Below are 19,767 nucleotides of genomic sequence, written 5' to 3'. Positions count from 1 at the left end.
AGGAGACACCACTTCTCTCAATTTTTTCTCCTCCCCTAGAACTTCAGCAGGTTAGGCAATTGGCCAGAAGAGCTGAGCCAGAGAAACTGCAGGGGAGGGTTTAAAAATGTGAGATCCCTATCACTGCATACAGAACTGATGCAAACAGCAAGAAACCCTCTTATGCAACATAAAGCTTGGAAAAAATCAAGCAAAAAGAAGAGAATTCCATTTTGGAGGTTCTTTAAATGACTGAATGAAGGAGAATTAAGATCTCTAAAGGGTTTTAACCTTCTGACTTCACAAAACTGAGAAGAACTGGCCCACATAGTGGCATTTACAGGCACATCACTGTGTCCTTGAAATAATTATTTAAGTTCAGTGAGCCTCACTAAAAGGAGTTTTTATGAATAAGTTACTTCTTGAAATTTAAAAAGTAACTATCTGTGCCCTCTACTGGAGGGACATACAATTTAGAATGTCATTTTTCACAAAAAAAAGTATTTTCATCATCTTTACAAAACTAAACACCAACAAAAACAATCCACAAAAGGACTGAATTTGAGAATAGAGAAGTGAAGACAATAAAGAGGAAAGGGGAACTCACAAATCACCGGAGAAAAGCAGCTTTTAAAAAAAATTTAAGTTGTTAAGCAATTTACAAAGAAGGACTTAGCTGCTTATTGTTCCAATTAATAATTCAAATATTTTACTGTGATACTTTAAAAACCTAGGATGCAGGTTGGAGGTATGGCTCAAGTAGTAAAGCACCCACCTAGAAAGCTCAAGGCCTTAAGTTCAAATCCTAGTACCACCAAAAACAAATAAACAAGAACAAAGCAAGCAAGCAAACAAACAAAAAACCACCTGGAACAAACCCTTTCTTTCCTTGGAATGACCCAATGTAACACATGCAAGATTTTAATATTTATTTCATCTTTGAGATCAGGCCTACCTTATAAGTACCTTTTCAGTTCCTATAAGTAGGAACTGAAAAGAGCCTAAAACAAAAACCATGTTGTTAGACTGGCAACTTAAAAAAAAAAAAAAAAAAAAGGTGGGAGGAGGAGGATTAGGGGGAATTGAACATCTTGAGATACCTTCAATGGCAATGCGTTTTTTGGGCCAATCCTTTGATTCCCGAGATATTGATTCTTTGACACGGATACTTATCACTAAATCAGCCAAATTAAATTCTAAAGCATAAAATCGCAGCAATTCCACCCAGAGCTGCCCAACTGGTACTGAAGGCTGGTGTTTTATATCAAATATTAAAGGCACCTATAAATAGTAAAGAGAAACATATAGGTTATTTTAGATGTCAGCTCAATCTAAAAAATTAAAAATCATTCAAACATCAAATTGAAAAATCCAAAAAGCCTCTGTTAGCAAAGTTAGGAGTTTGACAATCCATCTACAGAAATCAAATTCTAGGCTCTATTTTGCTTGTGATGAAATAGCATCACTTCACTGCACCCCTGGTCTTAGAGATCATTAAATCCAGTCATTATCACAGAACAGACAGCAATTTCACCTAACCAGACGGCACATCTAATTTGCAGTCTTAATAACAGGCGGAGAAGCGCTTGCATGGGTTGCTAATATGCTCAGCGCAGACCTCTTCCTGTCGCTAGAGGGCAATGTTACAGGTACAGATCCAGAAATGGACAAGGCTAAATGCATAGAGAAAAAGGAAAAATATTCCTCCCATTGCCCTGACATGCTCTAAACACACTAAATCTGCCAGTGGCAATTAGTTTTAAAATCAAATAACTCTTGCTATCAGAAATTGATACTAACTATACACTCACAGACTTTTGACAAGTTCAAATAACATACTTATATCAGAAAGCACATAGGACTTGGGGGGGGGGGGGTCCAAATAGGGATTTTGCCACTTCATAGCTCTTAATCGCTCTGCAATGTAGCTTCTTCATTCTCAGGTTGGCAGTACAGCACAATAGGTAAGGGAACTGGCTGAGAAATTGGGACAAGCTTAGTTTGAAACCCAAACTCTGCCAAGTACTAGCTGTGTATGATCCTGGTCAAGATCTATAACCTGTCTAAGACTTGGTTTCCTCATCTGACAAACGGGGATAACAGTACCCACCTCATAGGGTTGTTGGGAGGACTGAGTGAGATAGTGTCTGTAAAGTGCTTAGCACAGTGCCTGGCACACAGTGTTCAAAAAATGGTCGCTATCATTATCTGCAGAGTAGGGATGATACCACCTATAACACAGGATAGTTATGAGGATTAAATCAGAAACAAGGGAAAGCATCTGGCAGACTTGGTTGCTCTCTTTATGTTTTCACATAGGTATAGTCTTTTTAAGTACAAGAAATCCATATATCATTGAAACACAACGTCACAACTATAAGATGCTCTTAAGAGGTAATCTAGTTCAACTCCCATGTTACAACAGAAGGAACTGATGCCCCAAGAGTTCTGTGACTTGTCAGGAGGTCCCACTGCATGTCAGGGGCAGAAGGAAGTTTCCTGATCCCAGTACAGTGCTTTTCCACCACGCCACATGCAACTTCCACAATGTCTACAACACACTTAATTTCACAAGTGGCAGCATGATTCCTCTCTCCAAATAGCATAAAAGTGTAAAAATAAAGTACTGAATGAACCCTTTCTTCTTATCATTCCTAAAATTCACATTGAAAATTTAATTTTCCTCTATGGTATAAGAATTTGTCACTTTCTTATATCACACTTCAAGTAAGTGGTATGTTATTTCATTAATCAGCAAATCTTAACCACAGAGGTTCTGTTCAGTTAAGATAAAGTCATCTGGTGGGTTTACAAAGCAGAACAGATTGAAAATTAAAGTTGTCTAGGGCCCAATCACTGTTTCGAGGACATAAAGAAAACCCCCAGAAGTTGAAAGCCTGAAATTTCACCTCTTTATCCATATCCTTTTCAGCTTTACAAAGGATTTTTAAGCATCTCACTGGAATGACTTGAAAATGCTGTAACATGGAACTTAAAGACCTTTGAAATACATAGACTACTGGCACTTACACTATCTTTTAAAAGTAAAAAAACATTCTTTTCAAATAAAGTAAGAACAATAGCTAACATTTACTGAGTGCTTACCACATGCTTGGCACTGAGTTAAGCATTCTATAAACCAGTGACCCTATGAGAGGGTACCAATATTATCCCCATTTGTAGGGAGGGAACAGGGGCACATAAAGATGAAGTCACTTGCCAAGGACACACAGCTAGGAAGTGGGAGCTGGGGTACACATTCACATGGTCTGGCTCCTAACCAGATAGCATCCCCAATAGAAGCAAACATGGTGCTGTTCTGGAGATGGGAAGGCTACTCGAGGACCCTAGAAAACACAACTGGAACATATATGGTTCACTGCTATCTCCTCAGCTTAGGCACGAGTAAGACACGGACTTGTTAAGGGAAAGCTGGGTTAGAACACTCGTCAGAAGGATTTTGAGGGTTATTACTGACATTTCATTCCAAAAGGTTAAGGGAAAGTTACGGGGTTTGGGACCATTTGCCAATTTGGAGCAGAAACCTATTCTTCTTACCAGTAACATATTTTGTTCCAAATTCTAAGGACAATTTTTTATGTATAAATTCCCCTGCACACCCTCAACAGTACAGGACCAATACATTAAATCATATATTTATTCAATGTTATTCTAATAGTTTGAAGTTAATGTTCCATACACTTTAACCTCATACCATTTAAGGCCTGTACTGTTGAGGATATGTAGGGATTTATTTACCTTTCAATTCTCAGTATCTTTCAAAAAGCCTCTGCACACAAAAGAAACCATATAAATAAATAGATTTAATGATCAAATTTTTTACCTTTTCTCACTATCTAATCAAAGTATGAACCAGACTCAAAAAATGAAGTAGTCATGAAATAGTAAGTCAGTATTGGAGGTTCTTCAAAAAGTTTAAAATAGAATTACTATGTGACCCAGCTATACCACTTCTAGGTATATACCCAAAGAATCAAAGTCAGCTTACTATGGAGACACCTGTACACCCAAGTTTACTGCTGCACTATTCACAATAGCCAAGCTAGGAGAAATCAGCCTAGGTACCCATAAAAGGGAAAATGAGTAAAGAAAATGTGGCATATATACACAGTAGAGTTTTAAATCAGCCATAAAGAAGAATGAAATTATTTTGTTTGCAGGAAAAGCTCATCATGTTAAATGAAGTAAGTCAGCCTCACAAAGACAAGGAGCTCATGTTTTCCCTCATATGTGGATTTGGGTGTAGGGGAGAGGACATCAAAGTAAAAGAGGGACTGTCAGGGATGTGGGAAGGAAAAAGGGGGAGCAGAGAGGGGAATAAGAAAGGGCAAGAGATGGAAATATGATCAAAGCACATTAGATGTAATATGGAAATGTCATAATGAAACCCAGTTTTTTGTATAATTAATATATGCTAATAAAAATTGATATGACAGTTAGGGACAGAAGACAGGAAGACTGATCAATTAATAAATTCCACAACTGACAACTAAAATAAAAATCAATGGTACAAATAGAAATGAGAGAAAACAGACCTGTCCCCTCCTAACTGGCATTTCTTTCGGCGCCTCTTCTTTGGCTGTGTTTATGTCCCCAGCAGCATTATCCATGTATTCCCAGACCACAAAGTCTTTCTCAATGTCTTTAAGGTTAAAATTGCCTAGTTTGTTTAATGAGAATCCTTCAATCTAGGAAAAATTAGACATATATTATAATAAGGTACAAATACATTCAAATCTTGGAAAGAATGAAAAGGTGATACTCAGAATTCATTGAAAATATTAATGATACCATTTATGGACATCTTGGAGATGTGTGAATTTTAAAATATTTTTAGAGAAGAAAACAATATACTGATTTGTAAAAGAAATAATGACTTTGTGAAATAGTTTTTTAGCAAATATTCTGGGCTGGGGGAATATTTCAGTCATAGAGCGCTTCCCTAACATGCATGAGCCTATGGTTCAACACAGAAAATGAGTAAATAAATAAATGTAAGAGATGACGACATGACCTACTGGCAGAGCCATGGGTTCTGGAGTAACATTAACTGGACACAAATCTCAGCTCTCTCATGTACTAGCTATATGGCCTTGTAAAACTGAGACCTTGCTCTCGGCCATAACTTCCTGTAAACGGGAAACACTAGAACTTCCTTCATGGCTTCATGAGATAGTTGTGTTGTCAATTGTCTGTTTGTACTATACTGCATAGATGACTACTCTAAGACATCTAAAGATTGTTAGTATAGATATTGAGAAGAAAAGAGAAGAAATTCTAAAAATTAGACCCATCTAAATTGAAAATAATTTTCAGTATTAATACTGGTTAAGCCCCAAAGTTCCCAAGTACATTTTTCCAAAGTATAATAATACACATGCTATTAATGAATGTTAACACAAGAGAAAACAGTTTGGGCTCAAAACCTCTGAGAAACACTGAAGAGAGCTAAACAGCTCTCTTTACTGTATGATGGAACTTATCACAGCCTTACATACAGGCTAACGAACATAATAAAACTGTGGGGTGGGGAAGGGAATGGATATGCTATCTCATTCCCCAAATGTATTTCTATACCAACAGACAACGTTATTGGCTTAGCAGACAAAACAATATTCTGAAGCATGAGATATCATGTGGTTCTACTCACAGTTGTTTCCTTCTTACTCAAGAAGAAAGTTAGTCCCTCCCAGGATCTAATCTAATCATTAGCTATTTCTCTGACCCACTGTCTATCCTCTGGTTAAGAGTTAACACCTACCAGTCCCTCTACCTAGAATGCTCTCCCCTAGCAGTCACAAGGATCACTCTCCCCACCTAACCTGGGCTCTGCTCTATCATTTTCTCTAAATTGTTCCCCCTTCTTTCTTAACCCTACTTTATTTTTCCTCACAGAAATTAGGAATCTCTCACTCCACTGAACATACCACTTCATGGGCCAGGACTCTGTCTTGTTCATTACTCTAACACCACACCCAGAACAGTGGCTGACCAGGTAAATGTTCCATAAGGATTTGTCGACTCATGGAATAAAACACTTTGGAAAATACTAGGTATGGAGACTGTTTCTTTGTTATACATACTCAATTTTTTTTTCAGTTGCTGGTTTGCTTTTCACATTCTTTTTTGTTTTGAGACAGGTCTATGTAACCCAAGCAGGCCTCAAACTCACAATCCTCCTGTCCCTCCAGCCTCCTGAGTGCTGGGACTACAAGTGTGACCCATGATGACCAACTTTTTTTGTTTTCTTAATGTTTTCTGAACACCTAAAATTTTAAGTCTGCTAAAGTTTAATTTACTAACATTTGTCTTAGAGATATAGCTTATGTCTTTAATCTTCTAAAAAATTACTGCTGCAAAGACTTTTCACCTGGGAACTTCATCTTTTGACTTGTCCATTTAGATCTTTGACCCATTTTGAGTTAATTTTGGGGTATGATATAGGATAAGGGCTTAATGTTCACTTTTTTCCTTTTGAATACCAGTTTTTCAAGCATCATTTCTTGAACAGACTTCCTTTCTACCTCAAAGAACTGACTAGGCACCTTTATCATGACAGTATCAAATGTTCTAATCCTCAGAGACTTAGCCTATCTGTACATTTACCTGGATGTTATTTAATTCCTTAGCAATTTTCATGTTAATCGGCATGTACCACCATGCCTGGCTTAATGGAATTGTTTAAAACTTCATTTTCCATTTGTTTGCTGCTAGTTTATAAAAGTACAACTGATTTTTGTATATTTTGTATATTAGTCTGTGTCCTATGATCTTACTTAGTTCTAGGACTTGTTTTCTAATTAAAATAAAAATCCTATCATCTGCACAGAGAAAAATGTTTATTTTTGCCTTTCAATTTGTACTCCATTTTCTTTCTTTCTTTTTCCTTATTGCAATGGCTAGGAGTTCCTAAATATGCTGAATATGAATAGTGTTTTGTGGGGAGGAAAGTGTGTGCACAACTTCCTTTGTTTCTAATAACACAGTGAAAACACCCAACATTCCACCACTAAGATGGTCATAGATGTTTTTTACAATTGTCTACTGTCAGGTTGGGAAAGTTCCCTTCTATACCTGTTTCCAGAATGTTGTTATTAGTTATTATTACTATATATAAATGTTGAATTTTGTGTTTCCCCCACCTCTATTTACAATCATGCAACTTTCTCCTTCATTCTGCTAGGTTCAGTTATGTTGGTTTTTGAATGCTAAGTCAACCTGGTATTCCTGAAAAGTGCTCTTGTTTAGGACATATACTTTTTGCATATTGCTGAGCTGATCCACTAATATTTTGCTATACAGCTTTCCTGTTGTATGTTTTTGCCTGTTTTTGGCATTAAGGAAACTCTGGCCTTGAATTTCTTTTCTTTTCTTTTTCTCTTTGTGGTATTGGGAGTTTAAACTCAGGGTCTCACGCTTGCAGGCAGGCACTCTACCACTTGAGCCACTCAGCCAGCCCCATCTCCTGTTTTCTGAGAATTGGCATTATTTATCCCTTATGCTGTACGGAATTCATGAATGAAGTCATTTAGGCCTGGAGATTTTCTTTGCAGGAAGGGTTTTAATTACAAATTCAACTTCTTAAGTGGACATATGGCTATTTAGGTTAATTTTTGCAGATCATTTTGTATTTAGTATTATAAAATGCTAATTCCTTGGCATAAATGTTCATAATGTTTTTATATTTTTATCCATTTATGTCTCTAAGATCTGAAGTGATAAACCTTCCATCCTTTATTTTAGTATTCTCCTAATCAGTCTATCAAGCTTGTTAATCAAAGAAAAATCTGGTATCATTGATGAATAAACAATTTAGTTTTCTCTACTTTCTATTTATTTACTTTGCTCTTACCTGTATTATTTTCTTTTATCTACCTTTGCCCTTTGACTTCTAGCTTCTTAAGGTGGAACCTTAGATCACTGACTTTTTTTATTTTTAAATTTAAGGTAATAAAATAAACCTGTGGACTCTATTTTAGCCGCATCTCACAAATTTTGATATCCTGAATTTTTTTAAAACAGTTCAAAATTCTCTGTCTCTGTCTGTCTGTCTGCCTCTCTCTCAGCCCAGGCTGGCCTCCCTCCCCTTTGCTATGTTGCCCAAGCTGGCTTCGACTTTAGGATCCTCCTGCCTCAGCCTCAGTGTAGGGATCACAGGTGAGCAGCACCACATCTGGTTCAAGCTATGCCCTCTACACACATCCCTTCTGTGGTACTAGGAAGTGAACTCAGGACCTCAAGCATACCAACCACTTGATCCACACCTTTCCTCTTTGCATTTAGTTTGTTTTTCAGATAGGGTACAGTACTAACTGCCTGCTGGTCTACTGTCTCTGCCTCCTGAGTAGCTGCAATTACAAAGCATGTGCCACTACACAACTTATGCCTCTTAAAAGGGGTGTTTAATCTAATAAGATTTAAGATATCACTGTTATCATTGGTTTGGGTCTCACATTTTAACATTTGTTTGGTTATCCACCTAGTTCCAAGGTTTCCATTTGTTCCTTTGCACATTTTCTATTTCTGTAGCTGGTATTTCCTATGTCTTCATTTATTGGAAGTGTTTTTCTTTTATCTCATGGCGCAAAGCTATAAAAACCCTCTTTAAAGTATCTGATGGCTCCATCTCTGGGGCCGGTGCTATGGTTTGGATCTTACATAACCTCCAAAGGTTCACATGCTAACAGCTGGGTCACTGGCTTGTACTACTGTGAGGTAATGGAACCTTTGGACATATGGCCCCACTGGAAGGAAATCCGTTCACTGGGGGCATGTTGTTGAGGGGGACAGTGGGACCCAATCCCCTGTTCTTTTTGGATCTGACCACAATGAAGTGAACAGTCTCCTTTGCCAACTGCCCCCGCTGCCCTGATGCATGGTTACCACCACAGACCCAAAGTGTCAGGCTAACTCTAACCTCTGCAACCATGAGCCAAAATAAACCTTTCCTCCTCTAAGATGATATTCTCAGATGATGTGTCACAATAACATACTTCACATCTGTTGTTTTCTTTTGAGAAAAGGCCCCATTTTCTTGGCTCTATGTATGTCAAATAATTGTGGATTGTATTCTGGACTTTATAAATAGTGTTTCACGTAAAAATTCTAGATCCTTTAGATTTTTTTAAATGTTGGCATTTTCATTTTAGCAGGCAATAAATTTGGTTAAACAAACTGCAGAATGTCACATTTCCAGTAGACAGCTGTTTAGCAGTGCTTTGGGGGGTTTTTTTGTTTGTAGTTGTTTCTTGAGAAAGAGCCTTGCTACGTAGCCCAGCTTGGCCTCAAATTCATGATCCTCCTGCTTAGAACCTGAAGTGCTGAGATGACAGATGTGTGCCACCACACAAGGTTTAGGGCAGTTCTTTAAGCTTTCATTCCTAACTACTTTCAGTCTGCCCATAGACATATGGCTTAGGAATCTGTAATTAATTTTGGAAAATTCCCAGTCATTATTAATTAAATATTTCTTCTTTTCTTTCTTCTTCTATTCTGATTACCCATATGCTACGACCTTGAGTAACTAGCCCCCAGTTGATAGGCACTGTTTCTTCCTCCCTCTACTGGAAAGGGAGGTAAATAGGCTTTTAGCCTGAGGCTTTGTTTGACTGACTAGGAGTTGGGGTATGTTTCTTTGCTTGTACCTATGGGCATCAAGAGGCTATAACTTCCTGATTGTCTTGTTTCTGACTCTCCTGTCATCTTTGCATTTACTTAGAGATATCTTAAATAAGGTCTGAGATTTGCAGTTCTTTCCATTGTGATCCCACTACACAGGAGCCCTGATAATATGGTAATAAGGTATGGGGAGAGGAAATACTTTACAGCCCTAACATTCGGTCTGCCTTTTGGTGAGCCTGTACTCTTTTAAGTGATGACCCTCACAAATACTTCTTAGTTTTTCTCTGCCCACCCTACCCCCCTTAGATGAGACAGGGAGGTCAGGGTACTTTTCTTCCTTTAGGTAGGCTAGGCCCCAGTAAAATCCAAGGAGGTTAGACTCTGGTAACAGTTCCCCTAGGGCAAGCTTTTGTTAACACAATGCTCTGGGTGTATTTCAAAATGGCTAGTTTTTGGCTCACCCTTGAAGAAGCATTAGGGGATCTTTCTTGGGGTTCCTGGAGTCAAGTCTCAAAAGTTTGGGGGTACTCCCACAATGGAATGAGTTTTTTAAGTCTCAAACTTATTAAACTAAGCCTCCAAAAATGTATTAATTACATGGTAAATTTTTATACCCTGGTAGATATTGGTCCAGTAGAGGGATTCTGCTCTGTGAACTGTGATTCACTGTGTTAGCCTGCTCTCCACTTCTGGGAACAGTGGTCTGCTCTGGGATAGATCTAAGAAAAACCGTTGGCTTTAGTTTATTCAGCTCTTTCTTGTTATGAGAGCAGGAGTGATGACTTCTATGTTCTTTCCATGCTGAAGGGGACTGGTTTAGGAGTTAGCCAGAGACATGCTGAAATTTTATACAGAATTAAAGGTCCACTTCTCTGTATTCCTCCTTCCTGCTTTTACCCTCTCTTATGTTCTGATGGCTCTAGTCCTCTGGCCAGAAAGAGGACTGGTATTGCTATCACAGTTGCCTTAAGGGACAGAGCCACAGAAAAAGTCACCTGTATCAGTCACTTGCTCCGAGTTTTTTGACTCCCCTCCAAAGTTTGTTTGCACTGGTTCAGTCTCCAGAAAATCCACTGTTGTTTTTGTATTCTGTCCAGAATTGATAACTGTTATGTGCAGAAGGATCCCTTGGTTAGAGTTCATACCTCCATACCGTAAGTGGAACTTGACACTCTATTAAAGAAGAAAAGGACTAACATTTGTTCTCCTACCTTGTTGCAGGAGCTTTATGCTTGTTATCTCATTTATGGTTCAGATGACTTAGGTACACAGATCAAATAACTTGCTCAAGGTCCCAAAAACAGAAGTGGCAAAACCTAGTGAGTTTCAGTGCTGTCAAACTTACAACTATTCTTTTTTTTCTACTATCTCGCATCTCCAAAGCACAAATAACTACTTGCTAAGGATGAGTATACATAATACATAATAAGGCAGATACCAAACAACATGTACCAAGAAACTAGTAAAATACCGTCATGGGGGTAAAACATGCTGAGAAGACAGGGTCAAACTTATTTAAGGTTCACAACACATTATGATTAACTTTAACCATATCAAATTCTAATGACATTAAAATGGGAATTTGATAGGAGCAAAAGGCTGGAAACTCCCCTTTCCGACATGGAAGATATCTCAGTAGGCTGCACAGAATGGCTAAAATCTTTCTCCTCACTGGCTTTCTTTTTTTTGAATAGGATTCTGGCAGAATCCAGCAAACCAATGTCTGAGTAACTTATAACACCGAGAACTACAGCTCGTTTAGGTTCAAAAAGTACAGTAGGTATTATTTGATATGCAGAATCCAATCCAGTATTTGATCACCACATACCAATTTTTGTTATTGAATCTTAAAAATTCGAATGATATAATCAAAGTCAAATTCAGTGCCGCTTCAAATTTTGTAGTTTCATTGTCAAGGAAAATTTACCCTGGCCATAAAAAAGGGTATTCATGCTTCTCTTAAGCAAACCATCAGGAGCATCTCATCATCTTTTGTTCTGTGCCCTCACATCAATGATGAATGATTGCTCAGAGATGATCAGGACACATGAAAATGCAGCTCTGACCCCGGAAGACAGCAGTGAGCAAGGCCACATATCCAACTTATTCCCAGGTTCTTTGGGGCACATGATTTCATTTGTTTTGGTCTCATCCTAAACTCCTGTCTCTTGGATCAAGGTGAAAAGAAAAACTTCAAAGACTTTCACAGATATCTACTTGGATCTGGTTAACTTTGTTCTCTCTTTTTTTTCCACCAAGGGAGTAGTCTCGAAGAGATACCCTTTATGGCCTTGAAATCTTTCTTTTTATCATTATGGGCACAAAGAGCTACCTATAGACAATGAGGCTATACAGCGTACTTTAATACCTTATGCCAGGACAGAGTTTATAAATGGCTTATTCGACTTCAGTCTTTACTCCTGAGGCATGGCAGACAAAAGGTTCCTGCTTAATTCTCAATCTACTAAAGACCAGAAACAAGTTTTCTTATAATTATTTTTTATGTACGCCCACAGAACTATTGCTTTAGAACATATTCTCAAATGACGAGAAGCCTGCATGCAGTAAGAAAAGTAGTTTAAAAATCCAATGTGCCTAAGATTTTCACTAAGTGAGTCTTCCAGTGAAGGAACTACATACATAGGAGCATATCAAGATAAACATCCAGGGATAAAAAATAAAGTTTCTTTTTGTTTTTTAGAGCCAGGGCCTCAATAAGTAGCCCAGAATAGCCTTGAAATTGTGATCCTTCTGCCTCCTGAGTGCTAGGATTATATGTGTGTCACCATGCCCAGCTTAAAAATGAGGTTTCTGGGAAGAGAATAACATCATTTTGACTTTTCAGATAGCCTCTTTTTAAATTTTACTGTTTGAACAAATCAACTCAACTTTCATTTGTCCAGAGTTAAGAATGGTTCTATTACTAAAATATTAAAGTCTAATTCATCTTAAAGGTAACAACTACCAAGTTATTACACAAGAAATGACTATTAAGTTCTGAATTTTGTGGTATTAGTAGTAATCTCAATGATTCTATTTTCTTTTGTTGTACAGGTTATAAGAGGAAAAAAAAGAGCAAGTGAACAGAAATACAAAGTGCTGTAGCCCTAGCTTTTCAAAAGGCTGAAAAGACAGATTACTTGAACCTAGGAATTTTAGGCGGCATGGCAGACACAGTGTGGCCTTGTCTCAAAAATAAATAAATAAATAACTAATATTAATAAAGAAAGTTACAGTAAACCAAATGCTTTCGATACTCTGTCTGGGGATAGTACATAAATTCAAGTATCAAATTATAAAACTTACCCAAAGAAATAATCAAGTAATAAATTTAATACAAGTTCACATTCTCTTGTTTGAAACCCTCAGGTCCCACAGTTGTTTCAAAAACTAAGTTTTTCATAGAAATGTCATACAGAAACTCCATATTAAATAGCTATCTTAAACAAACAAACAAAAAATTTGTTTTTTCAAAAATGGAAGACAAGGTAGGTAAAGCAGGTCCTACCTGGGGATTGGTAACAGTGGGAGGATGTGTGAAAATGGAAAAATTAGATGTGTAGAAATTATTTTAAGAATGGGGGTGGGGGAGTAAAGGAGAATGATGGAGGGGGTGAATTTGACTAAGACACATTGTAAGCAGTCTTGCGAATGTCACAATGTACCCCCAATACAACAATATAATACATAAAATAAATATATATATGAATTTTTAAAAACTAAGTTTTTATACTCTAGAAAGGTAGTATTAGCCTTAGTAGGGTATGGGGCAGCATCTTATAATCAAATGTATTAACAACTCAGCAATGAAAGGTATGAGTACTCACACAGTAGAATAAATAAGTCTATTCTGGTTCTAATTAGGTTTGTAGATTTTGAAATTATGCATATGGGAACTGCAGATTACTACTATATATATAAGCAAAAATTTTCATACCCAGGATCCTAGATAAACAGGCAAAAGAGGCTCTTTCCTCTGTTGAAGAAAAAAAATGGCCATCAGTGCAAACACATAGGGTGGCAGGCCTCCTTCTTCAGGGTGGTCTATACTGCAAAGCTGCAAGGGAGAGAAAGGAAGATAAGCGTTCTTTCTGCGCCATTTATCATTTAAACAATGTGGCCTAAGCCTCTAGCTTCGATCCCATGTATTACATGATCTACAGTGACTTTTCACCCCGACTCCCTCACCCACACACAAGCACGGCACAGTGTGACAAAATAAAAAACTACACAACTTCCTTATTACTTAAACTTTTGCATCAACCACATACTGGGGTTTTGAGTGATGGTTCCTGTTTCAAATATTTGATCCTGTTAATTGAACTCACTTGTGGAGAACTCTAAAGTATTTTTTGCTATTTCACTTTTTGACAGCTACAACAAATCCTCAATTGATTAAAACACATTAATAAAGTAAAAATAATGACTCAGTTCATACAAGCCAACTGATTTTGATGAGTTCAATGGTCTTCTCATCTTAACTAACACCTTGAAAATGCATGCTTTGGTCCAAGGGGATGTGGAGAAGTAATGTGAGCAAACTCATCAGCACTGATGGAAATAACCACTAGAAAAGCACAAGCTGCTTGATTACAGGAGAAAGCATTCAGTTCCATTTAATTTAATTAATTTTTCAGTGTTGAGAAGTGGACCAGAAGGTTTGGCACATACTGGGCAAACACTACAAGGGAGGTACATGCCCAGCCCCTGGAGGTTTCTCTAACAATGATACATCATAGGTCTGAGGGTGTGGCTCAAGTGGTAGAATGCTTTTCTAGCACACACAAGGCTCTGGCCCTGGGTTCAGTTACCAGTACCACAAAACAAAACAACACAGCACGAAAGATGGCCTATTGTAATTACTGATTGGCCCAGTTAAGAATGGGGCATCCTTTATTCATCCTGAAGGCAAAAAACTAGAACTATCTCTTATTACTGCTATATCCTAATGTTCTTACTTTTGTCTATAAGGCACCTTACAGAATTTTCTTTCTTTCTTTTTTTTGAGACAGTGTCTCTCATGTTTCCCAAGCTGGCCTCAAATTCACAATCTTCCTGCCTCAGCCTTCTGAGTGTTTGGATTGTAAGCATGTACTACCACACCTGGCCAGAATCTCAATTCTATATTCGTATGACTTTACATCTTGGGGGTATATATTAAATGCTCTGCTGTTTACTACAGCATTTCAACTGGGATAATTTATTTAAAACATTATGGAAATATAAGTAAGACCTGACAGAGTATCTTTCATTTTAGGGGAAATATCTGGATATATTATAGAAAATGGGTATGAGAAGCTTTATTTCAAACTTTACTCTAACAATCACCTTGGGAAACTAGTTAAAATGCAAGTTCTTGGGCCACATCTGCTGGGATTTGACCCAAATTTTGTTTTTAATAAGCACTTTGAATCATTTTTATCTTTTGAACAATAATGTTTTAGTGAAACAGAAACCTTCGATTCTCTCTCTGCATGTTAAAGTTTCGATTCCAAAATTCAGATGCCTACTCTTTGATGCCCATAACTAGGTATCTAAACATTAAGCTTAAATTTCCTAGGAAAAGTCAAAGCACAGTGCTACATATACACAGAGTGTACGCATATGTTTAAAGAACTCAAACCTACCTTTGCCCAATATCTAAATGCAATCACCAAAGGAACCAGCTTTGGCTCTAATTTTCCAAGGGCAGTTAAGTGCTTTGTTGTCAGACAAGCATTTTCATTTCCTGCACTCACTTTACAAAGAAGACCACTGGTGGGCATGAGGGTGAAGATGGGAGGGAAAAAAAGAAAGAAAAAAGTGTTATACAGGTATCAGTATTTTTTACACCAACAGCAAACTGACAATGAAAATAAATACCTTAAAAATTTTTAAATGTCAGTTATTTCAAATGGGAGCATGTGTCATCTTTCTAAGAGTTTGTCCTTGAGTTGAAAGAATCTGCTTAATGAACAGACCACCCATTTATAGTGACAATGGCAATGCTTCCATACAAGGTGAGGTCACAGTAACTTAGTACCGCCCCAACGCTGCCAAGAAGGATGGCAAGCAAAAGGGGTGAGAGCAAGCAACCATTTTAGAGGTTTTTTTTAATATGGATGAAATAGGCTAAATGTTTTTTTCCTGTATTTTTTTCCTTTTAAGTAATTTTATTCTTTTTCAACTAAGATTTACCCCTCTTGCATCAAATTCAGGGACAATGCTAGTAAAAAGCATGTGAGACAACTATTAGGACCTCACAATTTTAGAAGTTGGACATTAAGATTTAGCAAAGACTTTTGCTTTTGACAAGCTGGTAGGTAATAAACAGCTTAAATAAACTGAGACCTTTGCTTTTCTCTGCACACCACCACCGGCACCCTAGCATGGAAATCTGCATCAACATCAGTAAAGGAGTCTGAGGAGAGAAGACAAAATATTAAATAGGTTAATTAAAGCACTGTTTAAAAACAGACCTAGATAAAGTACAAGTGCCAGTGGTAGCTTACCTGTTCAGCCTTTTGAAAGAGTATTACTAAAACAAACTCTGAAATGACTTAAAAAGAAAAAAAAATACTATATTCAAGAATCAAGAAGCTGGGTATGATGATTCACACCTAAAATCCCAGCACTCAGGAGGCTAAGACAAGAGAATCTGAGTTTGAAACCAGCCTGGGCTATATAAGACCCTGTCTCAAGAAAAGAATCAAATAACCACATTAATTAAAAATCTTTATTTTGCAAAGCTAATGTCTGATTAAAAATAACTATATCATTGGATCAGAACATTTGAATGTTATGTGGAGGGCTGGCGGAGTGGCTCAAGTGGTAGAGCACCTGCCTAGCAAGTGTGAGACCTTGAGTTCAAATCCCAGTACTGTTAAAAAAAAAATAAAAATAAATGTTACATGGATAACAATCAGAAATATGGGTAAAAGATTTAAAAGCAAAACTGATGCAAAAGCTACTAAAATGGCCAGTGTCAAAGTATGTACTGATTGAAAAAAGACAAAATACTTAAATGTTTTATTCAATCAAAACAAAAAGGATAGGAATGCCTAATTCAAGGGATGGGACAATTTCATGACACCTATGTAAGAAAAAACCTCATAAAGCCCCAAGTTGGATATTATATCTGACAAGACAAATGATAAACCTACACAGAAACAACTATTAGTTAGTCCATTAACCAGGATTGGGTTACACCTATTTGCTACTTGTAACATACTGATTTCAACCACTGAATAAAGCAGATTATCCTTTAGTTTTACCCTTAAGAGTAAATTTTAAGCAGGGAGCTAGTGGCTTACGCCTGTAATCCTCGCTACTTGGGAGGCTAGAATTGGGAAGATCACAGTTTGAGAGCAGTTTGGCAAATAGTTCAGGAGACCCCCATCTCCAAAATAACCAAAACAAAATGGACTGGAGGCATGGGTCAAGTGGTAGAGTACCTGCTTTGCAAGTGCAAAGCCCTAAATTCTAATCCCAGGACCACCAAAAACCACAAAAAAAAAAAAAAGAGTAAGTTTTACATATTTTCCATTTCTTAGTCACAGTCTAGGACTTATTTAATGTTTATTAAATAATAAACATTAAATAGTGACACTATCATCAAGCTAAAAGCTTTACTTTGAAATGGTTATTCTGCATAGAACTACTAAGAGAATTCTAGTTAATAATTCATGAGCTTTTGGCTTATTTTTTCCTTTGGATATTACCCACATGAATAATTTTTAAAATGTGACTTTTAGAGTTTGATTTCAAGATATAGTCAAGACGAAAGAAAAAATTAATAGCAAAATGTGGAAAGAATTTGGCCTTACCACTGTTCTTTAAACATTCTTGAACAAGTAAGAGGACATCTGGCTGAGACATCTAGAAAATAAGTGAATGAATACATGAAATAATCCCTAAGTGTTTTTGTTTCACTGCTATAAAACACAGACTGAAGCTCCCCAAATTGCTTTCCAAATTAGAAATGCACAGTGCTACCAGAGTAAAGAAACTAACCATTATGCTTTGTGTACACATCAGTCAATGACAAGACAGATGAGCACCAAATGAGGATGAGTTTGGACAAAAGAGAGCTAACAGACCATTAACTTCTGATCAACTAATTCTACAGGTAACTACTTCTTAGCAATACTGCTAACAATGTGACCTCACATTCTGCCAGGACTATTGCAAATAGACAGCTTCATGATACTAACTTCAGTATTGCTTTACTCCAATCTTTGTTCCATAATGGAATCAAAACCATTTAAAATTTTGTACTGGTCCCCTAAAACTTTCAATGACTTAATACTGCCTTAGGTCAAAGTCAAACTCTTACCATGCCCTACAAGATCCTGCATGTTGGGCCCAGGCCTACCTTGCCACTCTAATCAGCTTAAATCTCCCCTCTTCAAAGGGACCCTCATTACTGCTCCACCTCTGCCCAGCACTTGTTTTCTGTGTGCTGTTTCCTTGCACAGCTCTCCTTTTCATAACATACGTAACTGCTTATCTCCTTCAGTAGCTATGAGTTTTATGAAAGAGGAACCTGTTGTGTATCTAATGTATTAGTGCCTGCAATACAACAGGGATTTAGTGAAGACTTGCTAAATGAATGAATGACACCAGATCAAAATAACTGCTAGGGTTGATAAATCACTGATCAGAATTTAAGGTTAAAAGGACAGTAAAATCAGGCTGGAGGTGTGGCTCAAGTGGTAGAAAGCTTACCTAGCAAATATGAAGCTCTGAGTTCAAGCCCCAGTACCATCAAAACAAGTAAAATTTACTGGTTAGCTGATCAGGCAGCCATAGCAGTCAAGCACAGCAAGGAATACAGGCTATGAAACAGAACCTCTGCGGCATAACCTTGGAATCTTCATTTTTAACAAACCACAAAGTAACTGGGCATACATCAACTGTAAACTGGCCGGTGAGAATCACCATGGGTAAAACGACAATCTACTTAAGTTCCTTCCAGTTTCAAGATTCTGACTCATCAACATCTTTCTGCATCACATTAAAACAGAAATCTAGGCTGGATATGGTTATTTAAAAGCAATTTCAGCTGGTAGCCAGATGGGAGCAAAGGCAGGAGGATCCTGGTCCAAGTTATTTGAAAAATAACTCAAGGAAAAAAGAGCTGGGGGCATGGCTCAAGTGACACAGCACCTGACTGACAAACCTGAGGCCCTGAATTCAAACCCAAGTACCACCAAAAACAAACCAATAAGTAAAATTATTCTTGATTAAACTGCTATGTGAGAGGAAATTCAGGAGCCAACTGAGCTTTCAGATCATCAATGTTTACATATCTGTGCTGTTTAAAACCTGAATTCCTTTCTTATCACTGAAGTTGGTTTTATGTGTGTGGTTTTGTTTGTTTGCTTTTGTGGTACTGGAGTTTGAACTCAGGTTCAGGTGCTCCACCACTTGAGCCACACTTGCCAACTCAGAAAGTTGATTTTAAAGAGAAACTCACCTTTTCAAGGCAAGAGGAACTTAAATACCTCGTAAGATTCACATGGTTAGAAAATCAACGTTATAAGTATGAAAGATCTATAAAGTAGTAAGTACAAAAATCTGTAGAGTATAAAAAAATTCTCTGAAGCTGTGAAGCTGAAGACAGGCAGAGGACATCGACATGAAAAATTCTGGAAAAAGCTATCATCCTTATACTTATCTAAAATATATATTCATATACTGTCACATTTGAAAGAATTTCCACCATTCTAAAATGTCAGCACTTCGTTTTGTACTTACGATGGCTGGAAACTGAATGTCAATGTTTACATCCGAATCTCTGAAACCAAATCTGCTACAGGAAGACCCATATAATCTTAGAGAACAATCTAGAAATAAATACATGAGTCATAAATTAAGAAAAATTTCTCAAAAGGTTTAACAAAATACTGCTATTTCAGAAACAGAAACATAGATTAAACTACACACAAAAGCAAACTGTATTCAAGTCTACCATACACAAAGGAGTCAATATTAATTGTTTTTTTAAACTTTTATGACTGTGTTTAGGCTTAATAGTCACTCTTGTCATATCACATGTAAAGCATGTTATAAATTTCTACATATTCATGCTCACATTTCGTGTAGAAAACTCTACTGGCAGTTGTTTTTAAAAATCTGAAAGTCAAGCCAGGCCTGGTGGTGCAT

At 37.2% G+C, this 19,767-nt stretch overlaps 1 protein-coding gene across 4 annotated transcripts in view; it reads right to left on the bottom strand.

Moving 5' to 3' along the window:
* The window catches only part of Tut7 (terminal uridylyl transferase 7), a 57,401-nt gene that overhangs the window by 28,814 nt on the left and 8,820 nt on the right, over positions 1–19,767 (bottom strand). For 3 of the 4 annotated variants that reach the window (XM_074052614.1, XM_074052611.1, XM_074052612.1), the window contains exons 6-12: positions 19,360–19,448; positions 17,427–17,478; positions 15,952–16,021; positions 15,249–15,375; positions 13,559–13,678; positions 4,536–4,688; positions 1,080–1,260 (exon numbers count right to left, since the gene is read on the bottom strand). In XM_074052614.1, coding sequence (XP_073908715.1) covers positions 1,080–1,260; positions 4,536–4,688; positions 13,559–13,678; positions 15,249–15,375; positions 15,952–16,021; positions 17,427–17,478; positions 19,360–19,448 — 792 coding nt within the window. The remainder of the gene's footprint in view (positions 1–1,079; positions 1,261–4,535; positions 4,689–13,558; positions 13,679–15,248; positions 15,376–15,951; positions 16,022–17,426; positions 17,479–19,359; positions 19,449–19,767) is intronic. The other variant, XM_074052613.1, reaches the window with a different exon arrangement.

This window comes from Castor canadensis, chromosome 13 (genome assembly GCF_047511655.1).
Source record: "Castor canadensis chromosome 13, mCasCan1.hap1v2, whole genome shotgun sequence".
Lineage (NCBI taxonomy): Eukaryota > Metazoa > Chordata > Mammalia > Rodentia > Castoridae > Castor > Castor canadensis.
Note: the sequence above shows the minus strand (reverse complement) of the source record. Positions and strands in the feature narration are given on the sequence as shown.